Source organism: Sorex araneus, chromosome 2 (assembly GCF_027595985.1).
Source record: "Sorex araneus isolate mSorAra2 chromosome 2, mSorAra2.pri, whole genome shotgun sequence".
Lineage (NCBI taxonomy): Eukaryota > Metazoa > Chordata > Mammalia > Eulipotyphla > Soricidae > Sorex > Sorex araneus.
In genome coordinates, this window is record NC_073303.1 from 196286734 (window position 1) to 196304060 (window position 17327).

A 17327-nucleotide genomic window follows, 5' to 3' on the forward strand; every position below is an offset into this window, starting at 1 on the left:
CACTGAGCTCGGCCACACGGCTCAGGGCCTCCTCCTGGCTCTGCGCTCAGGAATCACTCCTGCTCGGCCGCGGGCAAGGCAAATGCACTAGCTGCTCGCGGTACTTACAGTCACTCCTGGCCCCCGCCACCAGTGTTTCTTTCTGGCAGTGCCAGGGGCCAAACCCAGGGCCTCAGACACGCTGGGCCCGGGCCCTACCAGGAACTACATCACCTAACTAGGGAAGGGGGAGAAGGACTGCAGGAAACCCAACACACACACACACACACACACACACACACACACACACGCACAAACAGAGTAAGACTCATGCACACAGACACACAGGTATGCACACCCCCCCAGAGAGACATACACACATGCATGCACACATACTGGTGAAATACACACTCACGTGTACCCCTGGTGAGATACATATGCCACCACCCCTACACACACACACACACACACAAACACACATACGCACACGCAGTGAGATACACACACACTCACACACACCTGGTGATATACATGCACATGTATACCTGGTGAGATACACACACACATGCACACACACACACCTGGAGAAATACACATTCATGCAAACCTGGTGAACACACACACACACACATATACACACACTCACACATACCCAGTGAGATACACATGCACGTGTATACACCCGGCGAGGCACACGCACGCACACATAGCCGCCTCAGAGACTGCTACTGGCAAGCACGGCAGTGGGGGTGGGGGACCCTGGAGCTTCTCCCCACAGCCTGGCGGCCCAGGACACCCACCTTTCAGCTCCAGCACCTGCACCACTGTGCTGGTGTCACCTGTGACGAGGAAGGAGAGCGCAAACTGGATATAGGCCTGCCGGACGTCGGGTGCCCCCTGGGGGATGAAGGAGAGAGCGTGTGCGTGGGACACCCACCCAAAGCCAAGAGCAGTGCCACAGCGGCCAGGACCCCTACCCCAGCCACAAGTCACAGGCATGGCCAGCCCCGATAGGCACAGCTGCTGCTATGCCTCCTTCTGCAAGACGAGGGGCGTCCTGAGCCTGCCGGGAATGACCCCTGAGCATAGCGAGGAGTGACCCAAGCCCAGTCAGGAGTGATCACTCAGGACAGAGCCAGGAGTGACCCTTGAGTCCTGCCAGGAGTGATCCCTAAGCACTGCCGGGTGTGGCCCAAAAACCAAAAAAAAAATTTTTTTTTTTTGCTTTTTGGGTCACATCTGGTGATGCTCAGGGGTTACTCCTGACTGCATTCAGGAATTACTCCTGGCGGTGCTTGGGGAACCATATGGGGTGCCGGGGATCAAACACAGGTCGGCTGTGTGCAAGGCAAACACCCTACCCGCTGTGCTATCGCTTTGGGCCCCCTCAAAATTTTTTTTTAAAAAACTTACAAAACACCCAAACAAGATAAGGGGCATTTCTTTCCCTCCTCTTTCCTGTCTTCAAGCTCTGAAGACAGGCCACACAACACCGGCCTCCTCCCCGCCGACCCTGCCCCTGCTGCCCCATCCAACACACACACGGTGAAGTGTCGCTGCAGTCTGCCTGGTGGTCTAGATGCGGAGCCCCCCAGAGGAGGGCACAGACTCAGGAGCTGGGCCTCAGTGGACCCTGTGGCCGCACCCCCACTCCCACCAAACAGGCACCCCCAAACTCAGACACACCCAGGAACCTGTGCAGGCCCACATGGTCCCCTGTGAGCTGGGCACCGAGGGTTTCTTGGGGCCTTCTTGGGAAGCGGGAAGCCACCTCTGGACTCTTACCGGCCTCAACCCCTTCCTGTAGTGCTCACAGGTCAGGCCACATCACAGGCCTGTGCTGTGGGGCACGGGAAGGCCTCTGTGACAGGGCGGTGGGCACTGCTCTCAGATGTCCCCAGGAGACTGGCCCGAGGCCTCTCTCCCCCAACTCCCCCTCCCCCCAGCTCTGGTCGCCTCCCCGGAACTGGCCAAGGACCTGCCCCCCGCCCTCCCGTGCCCAGGCCCCTCACCTTCGTGTCCCGCTTGGTCACCAGGCCATACAAGGTTTTCTTGTTCAAATCGAAGAGGCTAGAGACGTCCCTGGCGGCCTCGGCCCCCTGGGCCACCATGGCAGTCAGCAGGTTGAGGCAGGCGCGAGCCATCCTGCGGGGGCCGGCAGGGAATGAGGGCGCCAGCCACTGCAGACGCACCAGGCCACCTCGAAGAGTGCGACCTAGGGGGCCGGCACCCTTGAAGAAAGCCCCGTGGGAAGGGCCTTTGCCTGGCACATGGCCGACCCCACTTTGCTCCCCGGCATCCCAGATGGTCCCCGAGCACCGCCAAGAGTGACCCCTGAGTCAGCCTGAGTCAGCCCTGAGCACTGCTGGGCGTGTGGCCCCCAAACACACACACAGAACAAACAATGTGAGGTCACAGGCAGGGCTGGACCACAGGACGCTTTCCTTTTTTCCTTCTTGTTGCTTTTTGGGTCACACCTGGTGATGCACAGGGGTTACTCCTGGCTCTGCACTCAGGAATTACTCCTGGCGGTGCTCAGGGGACCCTATGGGACGCTGGGAATCGAACCCAGGTTGGCCACGTGCAAGGCAAACGCCCTCCTCGCTTTACTATTGCCCCAGCCCCAGCGGGTGCTTCTCCACTCTGGGCTCAGTGCACGGGATGCCGGGGGGAGGAGGAGCCGGTGTGGCAGCTGTGTCTGTCTGGGCTGGCCCTGCCCGAGGCCTCTGATCAGGGGCCAGAGGACAGAGGAGGAGACGCAGTGGCCCCCTGAGAGGTCACTTCTCAGAGCTGAGCAGAGGGTGGGCAGCGGTGGCCGGGAGTGGGGGGGGGATGAGGGTGGGCGAGGCCTGAGGCTGGGGTGGGCGCCCACCTGTAGCCCGAGGCGTAGAGGGCCTCGCAGAGCAGCTTCATGTGGCTGTTGAGCAGCTTCTTCACGATGCCGCTGCCCGCCATGTGCAGGTGTGCCAGGTCGCTGGCCGTCCGCAGCAGGATGGCCTCCAGCGCCTGGAAGACCAGCAGCATCTGCAAAGCCGGCGGGGAAGACACATGAGCCGGGCACCCTCCCCCGGAAGGCGCCTCTCGCCTGGGCCCTGAAGCCCGAGGGGCTCAGCCTGGCCCCAAGCCCCTCCCCTCCGCGCCCCCCAACACCCAACCCCAGGGTGGGAAAGGGGCTGCCCTGCACCCGGCTGGCTCATGGATGGAGCCAGCTACTGCCCCTCACAAAGGAAAGCAAAGAGACTGTTTCTGTTCAAGACGGGGCCTCCCTGAGGTCGTGGGGTTCAGTCTGCCACCCACAGCAGCAGCACCCCAAAATTACAAACAGGCATATCAATGCCCCGCATCCTGGGTCTCTCTAGAACCAGAAAATCGGCTCCCTACCCTCCGTCACCCCGATGGCCCCTGGAGTGACACCCCCCCCCCACAAGTGCAGAGCCAGTATAAAAGCCCTAAGCACCGTCAGCTGTGGCCCCCAAAACCAAAAACTTAATAAATAAATAAATAAATAAGGGTCTGGAGGGATAGCACAGCGAGTAGGGTGTTTGCCTTGCACGCGGCCAACCCGGGTTCGATTCCCAGCATTCTATATGGTCCCCCGAGCACTGCCAGGAGTAATTCCTGAGTGCATGAGCCAGGAGTAACCTCTGTGCATCACTCAGTGGGACCCAAAAAGCCAATAAATAAATAAAAATTTAAAAAAAAAGAAAAGGAAAAAGTGAAAGAATCATCATTCCTCCCTTCTGCTATGTGTCACTCCCCCTGACGTGGCTCTCGGCAGCCACGGCCCCTGGGGAGAGCACAGTGACACCTTTGGCTGGAACATGGGAGCCAGCGAGCAGCCCCTCCAGCCGCTGGGGACTAAGCATGGCTCTCGCCCCCCTTCCCCCCCCATATGCCACTTCCACGGATAGGGAGCAGCCAGACCTCGCTTTCAGGCCGCTTCTCCCCACTCAGGAGCTGGAAGATCTCGGTGCACTCCACGGAGATCTTGATGTAGCCCTCCACCACGTCGTACACATCTTCGCATGGGAGCTTCTTGGCGGCCGACACGAAGGCTTCCAAGGCTGAAAGAGTCACGTCCAGGGTGAACCCAGACCGGCTCCTTGGCCTGACCCCCACCACACCTGCCATACGTGGCGCTAAGTGGGGCAAACTCAGACCGGCTCGTTGGCCTGACCCCTACCACGCCTGCCATACGTGGCGCTAAGTGGGGCAACCCCCCACCCCACCCCGGCATTCCAATTTGCATTCCAGTGCCGGAGCCCTAAGTCCCGACCTCGATGCCTGGGCAGAGATCAGGCTGAAGTCCCAGATGGACCCTGAGCCTGCAGGACCCCGTGGGCCTTGGGGGAACAGGAAGAGGAAGCAAAGGTTCAAGCACGCGAGGGCCCCGGGCAGGTGAGGCCTCCGCCCACAGCAAGAGCCAAACCAACAACGCCCAGACCCTGGATTTTGGGCTCCAGAGCCATGAGAACACCAATCCGCTCTCTGGGCCAGCTGGGGGCCAACTGCAGTGCCGGGAGAGGCTGGGGAACTCATTCTGGGGGCATCAGGAGGGAAGGTGACCAATGTGTCAAAGTTCCGACGGAAGCTGACGGGCTGGGATGCGGGGAGGCTTACAAAGACGGGGAGGGTGAAGTCTCTTCCCAGCACTGGTGAGGTCCTGGGCAGCCACAGACCCTCCTCCATGCCCCCCTATATTCGGGGGCACAGTCAGAGAGCGCATAAGGAATCACGCTATATGCAGGCACACCGCAGGGAAGCAGTTCAACCAAGAAAAAGGGAGGAAGCTGTAGCCTAAGTTACAAGAAAGTTGGGCTTTTGGAAGATGCATGAAAGATAACAGATACATACTCTACACCATCTCACCTGGATCAGGGCCGTAAAAAAAAAAAAGGGGCCAAACTCACAGCAGAGAGTAAGAATGGGGGGGCAGAGGGGGGTGAGTCTCTAGGGTTTGGGGGTTGGAAATGGGGAAGAGGTGGATTAGGGGTGCAAATGTCCAATCTGAGTGATTCCTGGGGACTGATGCCATAATGTGGGTACATGTAAACGAGCGTTTATTTAATAGCCAAAAGGAGGATGCTGACTGAACCAACCCTTTAAAGTAAGTGCATGTCCGAGACAAATGGCACAGCGGGGAGGGCAGATCCCTGACCGCGGAGCCAGAAGCAAGGCCTGAGCACCGCCGGGTGTGGCCCCCCCCAAACAGACAAGGAGCAAGCAAGCAAACTCTCTTAGAGTCCCAAGCAGAGCAGACCCCGAAGGAACTGGGAACGCGCTCGAGCTGCAGCGTGAGGATACAGGCGGGGCAGGGGCTGCGACAGCCCATCTACAGTCCTGACCGCTGCGATCAGGTGGCGAGGGGGCTGCAAGCTTGCAGGGGGGGCACGGAGGGGAGGGCGCAGGGAGCCGGACACTCTTAATTAACCACGAGGCCAGTCTGAGCGCTTCGGGTCCCTGACGGCACAGGGGATTCAAGGAAAAGCGGCTAGAAATCCTGCAGCGCCCAGCGGGTAGGTGGCTGGTGATGGGGGCGGGGAGGGGTCCCTTGGGCACCCATGTAGCGGCGCCCCCAAAGCCCACCTCGACCCAGGCCGGGTGTAACTCACCGGCTCCCGCGCCCTGCGGTTCCCGGAGCTGCGCCTTAAAGCGCACGCCCGTGAACTCTTCCTTGCGGGTCCGCTTGGCCGCGCCCGCCGGGGACGCCTCGCCCTCCGGGCCCTTCCTCTTGCGGACCCCCATGGCGGAGATGCAGCAGGCAGCGCCGGGATCTGCACACCTGGGACCCCCGGCACGAGGATGCGCTGAGAAGGGACCAGCGGCCCCACACACACGTGCGCAGGAAGGGGCGTGGCCCAATGCGGAAGTGCCACGGAAGAGGCGGGCCCGGAGGCGGGCCCAGGCGGGAGGAGGCGGAGCCTGAGTGAGCGCCGCTTCGGCTGCAGTTCAGGTCCCTGCAGATCCAGTGGGCCATGGTCCACATCCAAAAGAATAAGAACAACTGGTGCTGGCTTGGATGCCGCGGGGGAAAGGGCCTCTCTCCTTCATTGTTGGTGGGAATGTCAGCTGGTCCGGCCTGTTTGGAAAAACAATATGGACATTCCTCCAAAAACTAGAAATTGAGCTTCCGTAAGACCTAGCAATCCCACTTCTGGGAATATATCCCGGGGATGCAAAAGAGCGCAGTAGAAATGACATCTGCACCTGTATGTTTATTGCAGCTCTGTTCACCATAGTCAGAAATTGGAAACAACCTGAGTGCCCGAGAACAGACGAGTGGTTAAAGAAACTGGTACATCTGCACAATGGAATACTATGCAGCTGTTAGGAAAGATGAAATCATGAATATTGCTTATAAGTGGATGGTCATGGAGAGTATCATGCTAAGTGAAATGAGTCAGAAAGAGAGGGGCAGACATAGAAGGACTGCACTCATTTGTGGAATATGAAATAGCATAATATGGGACTGACACCCAAGGACAGTAGAGACAGGGGCAAGAATATTGCCCCATGGTTGGTAGCCTGCCTCATGAGCTGGGGAAGAAGGCATCTGGGGTAAATAAGGGATTACTAAAACAATGATGGTTGGAGGGATCGCTCAGGATGGAGATGTGTGCTGTAAGTAGATAAAGGACCAAATGTGATGGCCTCTCAGTATCTGTATTGTAAACCATGACACCCCAAAGTAGAGAGAGAGTAAGAAGGAAGGTGCCTGCCATGGAGGCAGGGGGTAGGCTGGGGTGGGGGTGGCAGTGGGATACTGGGAACATTGGTGGTGGAAAATACGCACAGGTGCAGGGATGATGTTCAATCATTGTATGACTGAAACCCAATCATGAAAGCTGTGTAACTGTATCTCACAGTGATTCAATTTTAAAAATAAATTACAAATAAAAAAGAGTGAGCCATGGCCACTGACCCCACTGACCCGCCTGTGGCCCGGGTCGAGGGGTCACCACACCCATGTGCCTGGTCGCAGCGGAGAGGAACCCACCTGCAGGGGCTCCCTGACCCCAGTGGCCTTGTCAAGGGGGACCCAGGCAGGGAGAGCCCTCCTGCCAGGCTCACACCTCTTACACTCACATGGGGTTTTTCTTTCTTTCTTTCTTTCTTTCTTTCTTTCTTTCTTTCTTTCTTTCTTTCTTTCTTTCTTTCTTTCTTTTTTTTTACTTTTTGGGTCACACCCAGCAACGTTCAGGGGTTCCTCCTGGCTCTGCACTCAGGAATTACTCCTGGCAGTGCTCAGGGAACCATGCGGAATGCTGGGAATTGAACCCGGGGGTCGGCCACATGCAAGGCAAACGCCCTACCCACTGTGCTATCACTCCAGCCCCAGGGTTTTTCCTTTTTTATTTTATTTAGAGCTGTGCTTTACTACAGATACTGACGGTTGAGTTTTAGACATGTCCTAGCACCCATCCCACCCCCAGTGACAACTTGCCTCCACCAGAGTCTCCAAGGCTGGGTCCCACCCCTACCCCCAGCCTGCCACCGGGACGGGCTCATTTGTTGAGTAGTTGTTTTCTTTTGTTTTGGTGCCACATCCAACTGTTGCTCAGAGCTTACTCCTGGCTCTGTGTTTCATGGTCACATCTGTGGAGCTCGGAGGACCATACGGGATGCTGGGATGGAACCTGGGTCAGCTGCATGCACACCCTACGTGCCCGACTGTTTGCTCTGGCCCCAGACAGGCAGATTTTAAAGTTTGGTTGTTGCTGTTTGGAGATCACATATGGTTTTGTTGTACTGGGTTTTTGGATTTTGTGTGTGTCTGTGTGTGTGTGTGTGTGTTGGAAGTTTTTTTTTCTTTTGAGGTGGGCACACCTGGTGTGCTCAGGAATCACTCCAGGCAGTGAAGGGGGAACCGTATGAGGTGCTAGTTGGAGGGGTGTGGGGGGGTATCTAATCCGGTCAGCTGCACTCGAGGCAAGCACCTTACCCCTGGACTATTCACCTCTCCAGCCCCAAGCCACATGTTTTGTTCATTGCTTTGGGGGAATTATTTTTTTCCTTCCCTTTGTTTTCTGGGCCACAGGCAAGTGTGCTCAGGTGTTACTCTGCTCTCAGGATCATTCCTGGCAGGGCTCAGGAGATCATGGGGGCCACAGGGATAGAAATCCAGGTCAGCTGCACGTGAGGCTAGCGCCCTGCCTGCTGGGCTGTCTCTCGAACCCTCCAAGTCACGTGTCTTTCAACGTGGCCTCCCAAAGCAGTGGGAAATCCTGCTAGATGCACAAAGTTGCTTTGCCGTGTGTTGGATGCAAGAAAGGGTGGGTGGCCTTGGTGCCAGGCTGGAGGGGCTTCCTGCCCATACCCCAGTCACAGCTCCTGTGGGGCCCCCTAACACCCACCCCAAGCTAAGGCCATACCCTGAACCAGAGGGGCTTGTCTGTAGGGAGGCGGCCTCCACCCTGCTTTTCTGGCCCCCTCGACTCATGGAGAACCTGCCTCCCTTTGGCCATGCAGAGGTGAGGTGGAGAGAGTCAAACTGAGTAATGTCTGCCAAGACCAACGTGCATGGCACATTGGGGCCATGTCGATGTTCCTGTCGTTAATATGGAGACAGCATTTTCCTAGCTCATCCTTGCTGGGGTTCTGAGCTGAGCAAGTGATGATGCAATGTACTTTAAAAAAAAAAAAACAACCTTGTTTTAAAAGAGGTGGGGTGAGTGGTGTGAAAAAGTACCATGTATTTTTATCAGAAGTCATTTGTTGGGCTGAAAAGCACATTTAGGGCTCTGAGAGCTAATGGAGAGGCTGTGTGGGTGGCGATGTGGTTGAGAGATGAATCAGGGAAAGCAGGCTGGCGCCTTTTTGAAATTACGACTCCATCGATATCAGGCTGTGCACTCACATAAATCATGGCATTTGGACGCGTTAACGTGGTCATGGCTGGGATTGTCTGTCGGGCCAGTCTCGGAGGAAATACTGATCTATGTCTTGGATGCGGATGTGTGTAAGGAACTTCTGAGGATGTGAATTTATTGGGGCTTCAGTTCTGGCGAGAAAAAGCCCCTGGCCCGGAGGTGGGTGCTGCGGCGAGGCGTGTGGGGGAGCTGGGGCAGGGGGCAGGCCCGCTGGGCTGGGCACCTTTGGGCAGGGCTATGCCCCAGTCTGGTCGTACAAGGGGCGCTCTTGGAAGCCAACGAAGACATTGACTTCTTGTTGTTGTTTTTTTAAATGTAGAAGTACTGCTATTTATTCAGCCATTGATTAAGCTGCTTGACTTGGGCATGAACTCCACATTACATTTTTTTTAATTGAATCACCGTAAAATACAGTTACAAAACTTTCATGTTCGGATTCAGCCGTACAATGATTGAACACCCATCCCTCCACCGGTGCACACTTTATTTATTTATTTATTTATTTATTTATTTTGCTTTTTTTGGGTCACACCCGGCGATGCTCAGGGGTTACTCCTGGCTATGCACTCAGGAATCACTCCTGGCAGTGCTCAGGGGACCATATGGGATGCTGGGAATCGAACCCGGGACAGCAGCGTGCAAGGCAAATGCCCTACCCGCTGTACTATTGCTCCAGCCCCCAAGTGCACACTTTAAACCACCAGTGTCCCCAGTATGTCCCCCCCACCCCCATCCCAGTCCTCACCCTGCCTCCACGGCAGGCAATTTCCCCAATACCCAATACTCCAGCTCTACTTTTGGACATTATGTTTTGCTCGAATTTTCCCACCACCATTCAAGCCTGCCTGCCAGGGGCAGGTGCTAGATCATTTTCTGTCCCTTGCTCATTCTGAATATCATAGGTGCCGCGCCCGTGTGCTTCTGGAATTCCAGATTGTAAATGGTTGGGTTCCAGAGAGGTCTCTGTCGGGAACTAATCCATTTTGGGGTTCAGTTGGGTGTCTCTGGGCCATGGCTGTTGGTGCGCTGAGATGGCGCCTGGAGGCGCATTGTGGGACACTGACTTCTTTTTTTTTTCTATTTAGGGGATTTATTTATTTTTCTTTTTTCTTTTTTTTTTAAATTTTATTGAATCACCGTGACATAGTTTTGTAAACTTTCATATTTGGATTACAATATCACCATGATCATACACCCATCCCTCCACCAGTGCACATTCCCCACCACCGATATCCCGGGTATACCCCCCTTTCCCACCCTCCCCCTGCCTCCATGGCAGACAATATTCACCAGACTCTCTCTCTATCTGTTGCATTATAGCTTGCAACACAGACACTGAGAGGTCATCGTGTTTGGTCCACTATCTCCTTTCAGCATGCATCTCCCATCCCAACTGGTTCCTCCAGCCATCATTTTCTTAGTGATCCCTTCTCTGTTCCATCTGCCTTCTCCCCTCTGCTCATGAAGCAGGCTTCCAGCCATGGGGCAATCCTCCTGGCCCTTGTATCTACTGTCCTTGGGTGTCAGCCTCATGTGATGTTACTCTATACTCCACAAATGAGTGCAGTCCTTCTGTGTCTGTCCCTCTCTTTCTGACTCATTTCACTTAGCATGATACTCTCCAGGGACACTGACTTCTTACCGATGAACCACGCAGCTTCTCCTCTGTGCTCCATCGCCAGTCACCAGCTGTTTTCTGCCAGGGTGGAGTCCACTAAGGAGGCAGCAAAAGGACAGTGGGAAATAGTCCCCAAACTCTGTTTGGTTCCTGCCTCTGTAACGTTGAGCCAATGATCATTTCTCTCACACAAATGGGTGTATGAAGGGTGAAGGAACTGGTTGATGTTGCCCTGTGACAACAGAAGTGTGCACTGGGATTATCTTTTTTGTTGTGTGTGGGGGGGTGGGAGATCACATCTGGCAGTGCCCAGGGCTTACTCCTGGCTTTGCACTCAGGGATCATTCTTGGTGGGCTCAGAGGACCATATGGGACGCCAGGGATGGAATCCAGGTTGGCAAGAGCCCTACCCATGTACTATCTCTCTGGCCCCAAATGTGTAACTTCTGAATGTATTTGAAGGTACGTTTTTAAGATCCAGGTTGTTCACAAATATATATTGTGTTGAGAGAGAGAGAGAGAGAGGAGAAAGAAAGAAGCTATTTTTTTTAAAAAAATCCCATAATCTTAGGTGGAAGGAAAACTTCACTAAGTTATTCTCTGAAAGTAATGGGAATTTATGAACGATTTGGGAATATGACGAAAGGAACACTTTATATAGCAAAATAGGGTCCCCTACAGTGCTACTCAAAGATACTCGGCTGTAGAGGGACTGAAACAATGGTAGAGCGGGGAGGGCGCTTCTCTTGCACACGCCGACCTGGGTTCCATCCCTGGCACCCCATATAGTCCCCTGTGCCAACCAGGAATGATTCCTGAGTGCAAAGCCAGGAATAAGTCCTGGGCACCACCAGGTATGGCCCAAAAAACCAACCAACCAACCTAACAAACAAAAATCCCAAAAAAGTTCCAAGGCTATGGAGTTTGAACAACAAAACATAACAAAATTTACATCCAATTTAGATATTAAAATGTCTTATGATAACTTTCAAAGCTATTCCAGAGACTGTCTACTACCTTGATGAGTATGCAATAACACCAGAAAAACGAGAAATATAGAAAACTCAGTTAACAGTGTACTTAAAGGAATAATCTTATCAACAGACTTATCAACAGAAAATATATACTTTTAAGTAATGCAGAAGAATCATGAATGTCAACCATGTTCTAGGCATAAAGGATACTTCAATAAAATTTTCTAAATTAGTCTCTGTGGAGTCTGCATTTAACTACCTAGCAATAAAACTAGACCTTAATTATAAAAAGAAGGTATATTTTTAAAGTTTCAGAGATAGAGAGTTTTCACACAGCCGACCCAAGTTTGGTTCCTGGCACCCCAAATGGTTCCCAGAGCCTGCCAGGACTGATCCCTAAACTCAGCAAGGAGCAAGCTCTGATCACTGCAGGGAGTGGCCCAAAACAGAGAGAGAAAGAAAGACAGAGAGACAGAGACAGAGACAGAGAGACAGAGACAGAGAGAGATAGATAAACAGGCAGACACAGAGAGACAGAGAGGAGAGAGGAGAGAGAAAGAGAGAGACAGACAGAGAGAGAGAGAGAGAGGAGAGAGAAGGAAGCTATTTTTTTTTAAATCCCATAAGCTTAGGTAGGAGGAAAACTTCACTAAGTTATCCTCAGAAAGTAATGGGAATTTATGAACGATTTGGGACTATGACGAAAGGAACACTTTATATAGCAAAATCCCTGGGACACGGTGAGTAGAGGAAAATTTGCGGCTTAAAATATATTGTTAGAAGCAAGAAAGGTTGGAAACAAATGATCTATTAATACACATTTAAGACAAGAACTTGGAAAAAGTACAACAGAGCCAACTAAAAAAAAAAACACCTAAAAAACTAAAAAAAGAAGCAAAGGACAGACATTGATTTCAAAGAGAATGAAAAAAAAAAAAAACCAAACATTCTAAAGAATAGTCCAGACCAGCAGCCGATTGTTTCTGACTTTTTAAGATAAAAGAAGCAAGCTTTGGGCAAGATTAATTGCTCTATATGAGCAATAGCTAATTTTAAAATAGAGAGGCAGGAGCAATAGTACACTGGGGAGGGCACTTGCCTTGTACGTGACTGACCCAGGTTCCAGCCCCGCATCCCACATGGTCCCCCAAGCACCGCCAGGAGCTGCTGCTGAGTGCAGAGCCAGGAGTCACCCCTGAGCACTGCCAAAACAGAACAATAAGTAAAATAAAATAAAATGAATACGCTGGTAGGGGCCTGGGAGATGTCTGAATGGGCGTGTGTGCCTCAAATGCGGAGGCCAGAGTTCAGTCCCTCGCACCACCCGGCTTGCCAAGCACGACGGCCATGCCGAACTTGAACACGACTGGGAGTGGCTCCCGGGCCCCTGAGCACTGCTGGAGAGATGTCCACCAATAAAAATATAGTAGATGACACTATTGATAAAGGGGGAGGGGGAGATACCCTAAACATCGTCTCAGAATTAACTGGAAAAAAAAAGAGACTACACGATATTATTATTATTTTTTGTTTGTTTCCTGGGCCATATCTAGTGGTGCTCAGGGGTTACTCCTGGCTTTGTACTCAGGAATTATTACTGGGGATGCTCAGGGGATCATATGGGATGTTGGGGATCAAACCCTGGTCAGCTGCAGGCAAGGTAAGCTCCCTACTATGTATCTGGTTCCCCTCCCCTTCTCTATTTCTCTCTCCTCTCTTCTTTCTTTCTTTGTCTCTTTCTTTCTTTCTTTCTTTCTTTCTTTCTTTCTTTCTTTCTTTCTTTCTTTCTTTCTTTCTTTCTTTCTTTCTTTCTTTGTCTCTCTTTCTTTCTTTCTTTCTTTCTTTCTTTCTTTCTTTCTTTCTTTCTTTCTTTCTTTCTTTCTTTCTTTCTTTCTTTCTTTCTTTCTTTCTTTCTTTCGTCCTCCCTCCCTCCCTCCCTCCCTCCCTTCCTTCCTTCCTTCCTTCCTTCCTTCCTTCCTTCCTTCCTTCCTTCCTTCCTTCCTTCCTTCCTTCCTTCCTTCCTCTCTTTCTCTCCTTCTTTCCAACCACATCTAGTAATACTAAGAGACTGCTCCTACTTGAAGGTCACCCCTGGAGGTGCCTGGGATCAAACGACCCCTGTGAAACCTGCACGCGACCCCTTTTCCTTCTTCCCCCAGCCCTTTCCCTTCCTTCTCCAAATGTTCTCACCATAACCAGGGACCTCACAGACATTTGACTTTGGTGCTTGCACATCTGGTTGAAGTGCTCCCTCCTGCTGGGCGTCCCCACCTCTCACTGCAGTGATCGAACACAGCTTGCTGGGGGTCACATGCTTTCCTTGTGATATTCACAGGCAGCGGTGTGTGGTTCTCACGCGTGCTTATGCATCCCAGGTTGCATCCCTGGAGATCACAGACAGCAAAGCTGCCAGGACTGAGCTGGGCACACGTGGCAAGCCCAAGGATGAGACTTGGGACCTCACGCCTGCAAGGCAGGCACGTTGGCCTCTGAGGCGTCACCCAGCCCAGAATCTCTGTGGCCACTTTACCGTGAATCTACAATTATTCCAACATACAAAGTATTCAACACTAACCCAAACCTTCCTCCTGGGCCAGTCCTTTGAAACATCATTAAATTCTCAGAAAAAGGTTGCTTGGGACAAATCACACCCCCTCAGTGCAGGGACCTGATTCAGGGAATGGAAGGCAGATGACCAGGAAGGTTCTAGAAATGAGGGAAGAAGGCATTGGTGGGAGCAGAGCAGGCCTGGTTGAATCCACAAGAAGCTGCCAGAAGCCAGAGAAATCATACAGCGCTATGGCTCTTGTTTGTGGGCAGCCGACCCCCGTTCAATGCACAACACTGCACCTGAACTACCAGAGGTCACTCCTGAGCGCCGAACCAGGAATAGCCGGAGTAGCGTTGGGTGTGTCCCCCCCAATATTTAAAAAAAAAGAAGCAAAGGGTCAGTGGGTTAGCGTGGAAGGAGGCCAGAATGCTAGAATGAGGTCACTGGGAATGTAGCCAAGAACAGCGGGGGCGGACCTTGTTGACAAAGGAAGACTGTCATAGAATTATCTGGAATCTTTAAAGGTTCCCAAACTTGGTTAACCTACCACCCCTTTCCAGAAAGAAAAAAAAAAAAAAAAGGAAATCAAACAGGAAGCGCCCCCCAGTGGCACCTGAGGCTATTACCATGCGCATGGTCCTGCTGCCCGCCAGGGGGCGCTATCGTCAAGTTGCGCTGCCCAGTTCCATAATTGGGCTGGCACTTGCCCAGACCGCACAGTCTGCCTTAGGGGTGTTTTGGTTCAGTGGGGGGAGAGATGCAGTGATTCCCAAGAGCCACTGCTAACTGCTCACTCAAGGTGCAGGCAATTCGGCTGCCCTACATTTCCTTTGACATGTCATAGATGCACAGCGTTGGAATTTAGTAGTGACGGTGATAAAAATGTATGAAGCGGGTAAAGTTAATAAGGGAAAGCAAAAAAAGGGTGTTGGTGGCCCGTTGTGATTTCAAAACCGGAGAAACAGATGCCCAGGAGGGAGGCATTCACCCCATCAAAAAGTCATTGCAGGTGTTGGAGAATCAAGTTAAAAAATAAGTTCTTGGGGCTGGAGCGATAGCACAGTGGGTAGGGTGTTTGCCTTGCACACGGCGGAACTGAGTTCGATTCCCAGCATCCCATATGGTCCCCTGAGCACTGCCAGGCGTGATTCCTGAGTGCAGAGCCAGGAGTAACCCTTGTGCACCGCCAGGTGTGACCCAAAAAAAAAGCAAAAAAAAACCTAAGTTCTTTCTGAACCAGAGAGAGAGTACAGGGTTCGGGCGAGTGTTTGCCTTGTACTTACTCAACTCAGATTCCATCCAGGGCACTACTTATGGTCCCCCAGTACCACCAGGGGTGACCCTTGAACACAGAGCCAGGAATAAGCCCTGAGCACTGCCAAGGTGGGGGTCATTCCACCTCCCTCTTTTTTATTTTTGCTCTTTCTGCTGTGTTTTGCTGTAGCTAGTTACCTAATTGTTCTGCCATAACTACTTACTAAGTTTTTGGATCCAGCTACTTAGATACTCAGCACTGCAGTTTGTAGCACTGTCGTCCCATTGTTCATCGATTTGCTGGAGCGGGCACCAGTAATATCTTCATTGTGTGACTTGTGACTGCTTTTGACATATCAAATATGCCACGGGTAGCTTGCCAGGCTCTGGCGTGCGGGCTGGATACTCTCGGTAGCTTGCCAGGCTCTCTGAGAGGGACAGAGGAATCAAACCCAGGTTGGCCGCGTGCAAGGCAAACGCCCTACCCGCTGTGCTATCACTCCAGTCCAACACTGCAGTATTAATCTATTACCTATCGATCAATGTAAGCTGAAGATACTGTGAAAAATCAGTGAGGCACAAATGGTGCTGTGAGCTGAGAAAGTTTAGAAACCTCTGCTGTGTAATTTAAAATTATTTTTTGAGGGGGACTGGAGAGATAGATTAGCGGGTAGGGTGTTTGCCTTACACGTGGCCGGCAGCATCCCATATGGTCCCGCAAGCTCTACATTGCCCCCTGAGCCCTGCCAGGAATGACCCCTGAGCACTGAGCCAGGAGTAAGCCCTGAGCACTACCAAGTGTGGCCCCAAAACCAAAATCAAAAATGATCTCCGGAGTCAGAGCGCTAGCTCAGAAGACCTCCTGCACATGGGAGACCGGAGTTCGATCCCTGCCTGAGCACCACTGGGAGTGACCCCCAAGCAATAAGCCGCTGGGTGTGGTCCCAAAGCAAAAACAAAACAAGAAAAGAAAAAATTAGTTACTTTTGCTGACTGCCAATGCTCTTCAGGGGCCTTTGTTTCATTTTCTTTTTGATGTTGTTGTTTTGGCCACACCCAACTGTGCTAGGGGCTTACTCCTGGCTCCGCACTCAGGGATCACTCCTGGCAGGGCTTAGAAGACCCTGAGGGGTGCCAGGGATCGAACCCGGGGTAGGCTGTGTGCAAGACAAGCACCCTACCCACTGGACTGTCATTTAGGCCCCTGATATCTTTCTTTTGTTTTTCAGCACTCTCTTTAAGCACTCTCTTAAGAAAGAGCTTTTTGAATTGAAAATTCATCATTTATTTATTTATTTGGCTTTTTCAGTTATAACCGGCGATGCTCAGGGGTTCCTCCTGGCTCTGCACACGAATTATTCCTGGTGGTGCTGGGGGGAGGGGGGCATAGGAAATGCCTGGAATTGAACCTGCTGTGCTATCGCTCCAGTCCCCCCTCATTTATTTTGACTTGTATGTACATAGCACCATTATTGCCAGTAGCACAGATGCCTGGAAGCAATTCAAATGCCTATCAACAGTGAACAGATTTAAAAAAAAAATGTGTCATTGGCTAAAAAAAAAGAACCAAAAATAAAAACAGTGATATATACCTGTGATGAAATTTTTATTTCTTAAAAACAAAGCACATCTGCCTATGCGCCAACATTGAAGAAGTGAGAGGATGTTCTACTCAGTGGAATAAGCTACCAAATACAAGCACCATGATCCCACTTACAGGAAGTACCTAAAGCACGGAGCGACACATGAGTAGGAAGCCAAATTCAGAGAGCCAGAGAGCAGAGTGGCTGGGGCCTGAGCCACAGGACTGTGGGTAAGGTGTGTGCCTTGCACGTGGCCGACCTGGGTTCAATCCCTGGTCCCTGAGCACCGCCAGGAGTAATTCCTGAGTGCAGAGCCAGGAGGAAACCCTGAGCATTGCCGGCGGTGACCCCTCCCCTGCAAAAATAAATAAATAAATAAATAAATAATAAAGTGAAAAAAGTTGTACAACAATGTGAATGATGTATTAGCTCCCTCCAGATCAGAGACATAAATCGATTGGGTGCTCCATTATGTGATGGATACTTTACCCATATATA

At 52.0% G+C, this 17327-nt stretch overlaps 1 protein-coding gene across 1 annotated transcript in view; it reads right to left on the minus strand.

The window, feature by feature from the left end:
• Window positions 1–5804, minus strand: part of URB1 (URB1 ribosome biogenesis homolog) — a 46394-nt gene extending 40590 nt beyond the window's left edge. Inside the window, exons 1-5 of the mRNA XM_055128319.1 lie at window positions 5592–5804; window positions 3904–4043; window positions 2852–3003; window positions 1992–2124; window positions 780–876 (exon numbers count right to left, since the gene is read on the minus strand). Of these exons, the coding sequence (XP_054984294.1) occupies window positions 780–876; window positions 1992–2124; window positions 2852–3003; window positions 3904–4043; window positions 5592–5724 (655 nt within the window). The 5' untranslated portion in view covers window positions 5725–5804. The remainder of the gene's footprint in view (window positions 1–779; window positions 877–1991; window positions 2125–2851; window positions 3004–3903; window positions 4044–5591) is intronic.
• Between the last annotated feature and the right edge of the window lie 11523 nt (window positions 5805–17327).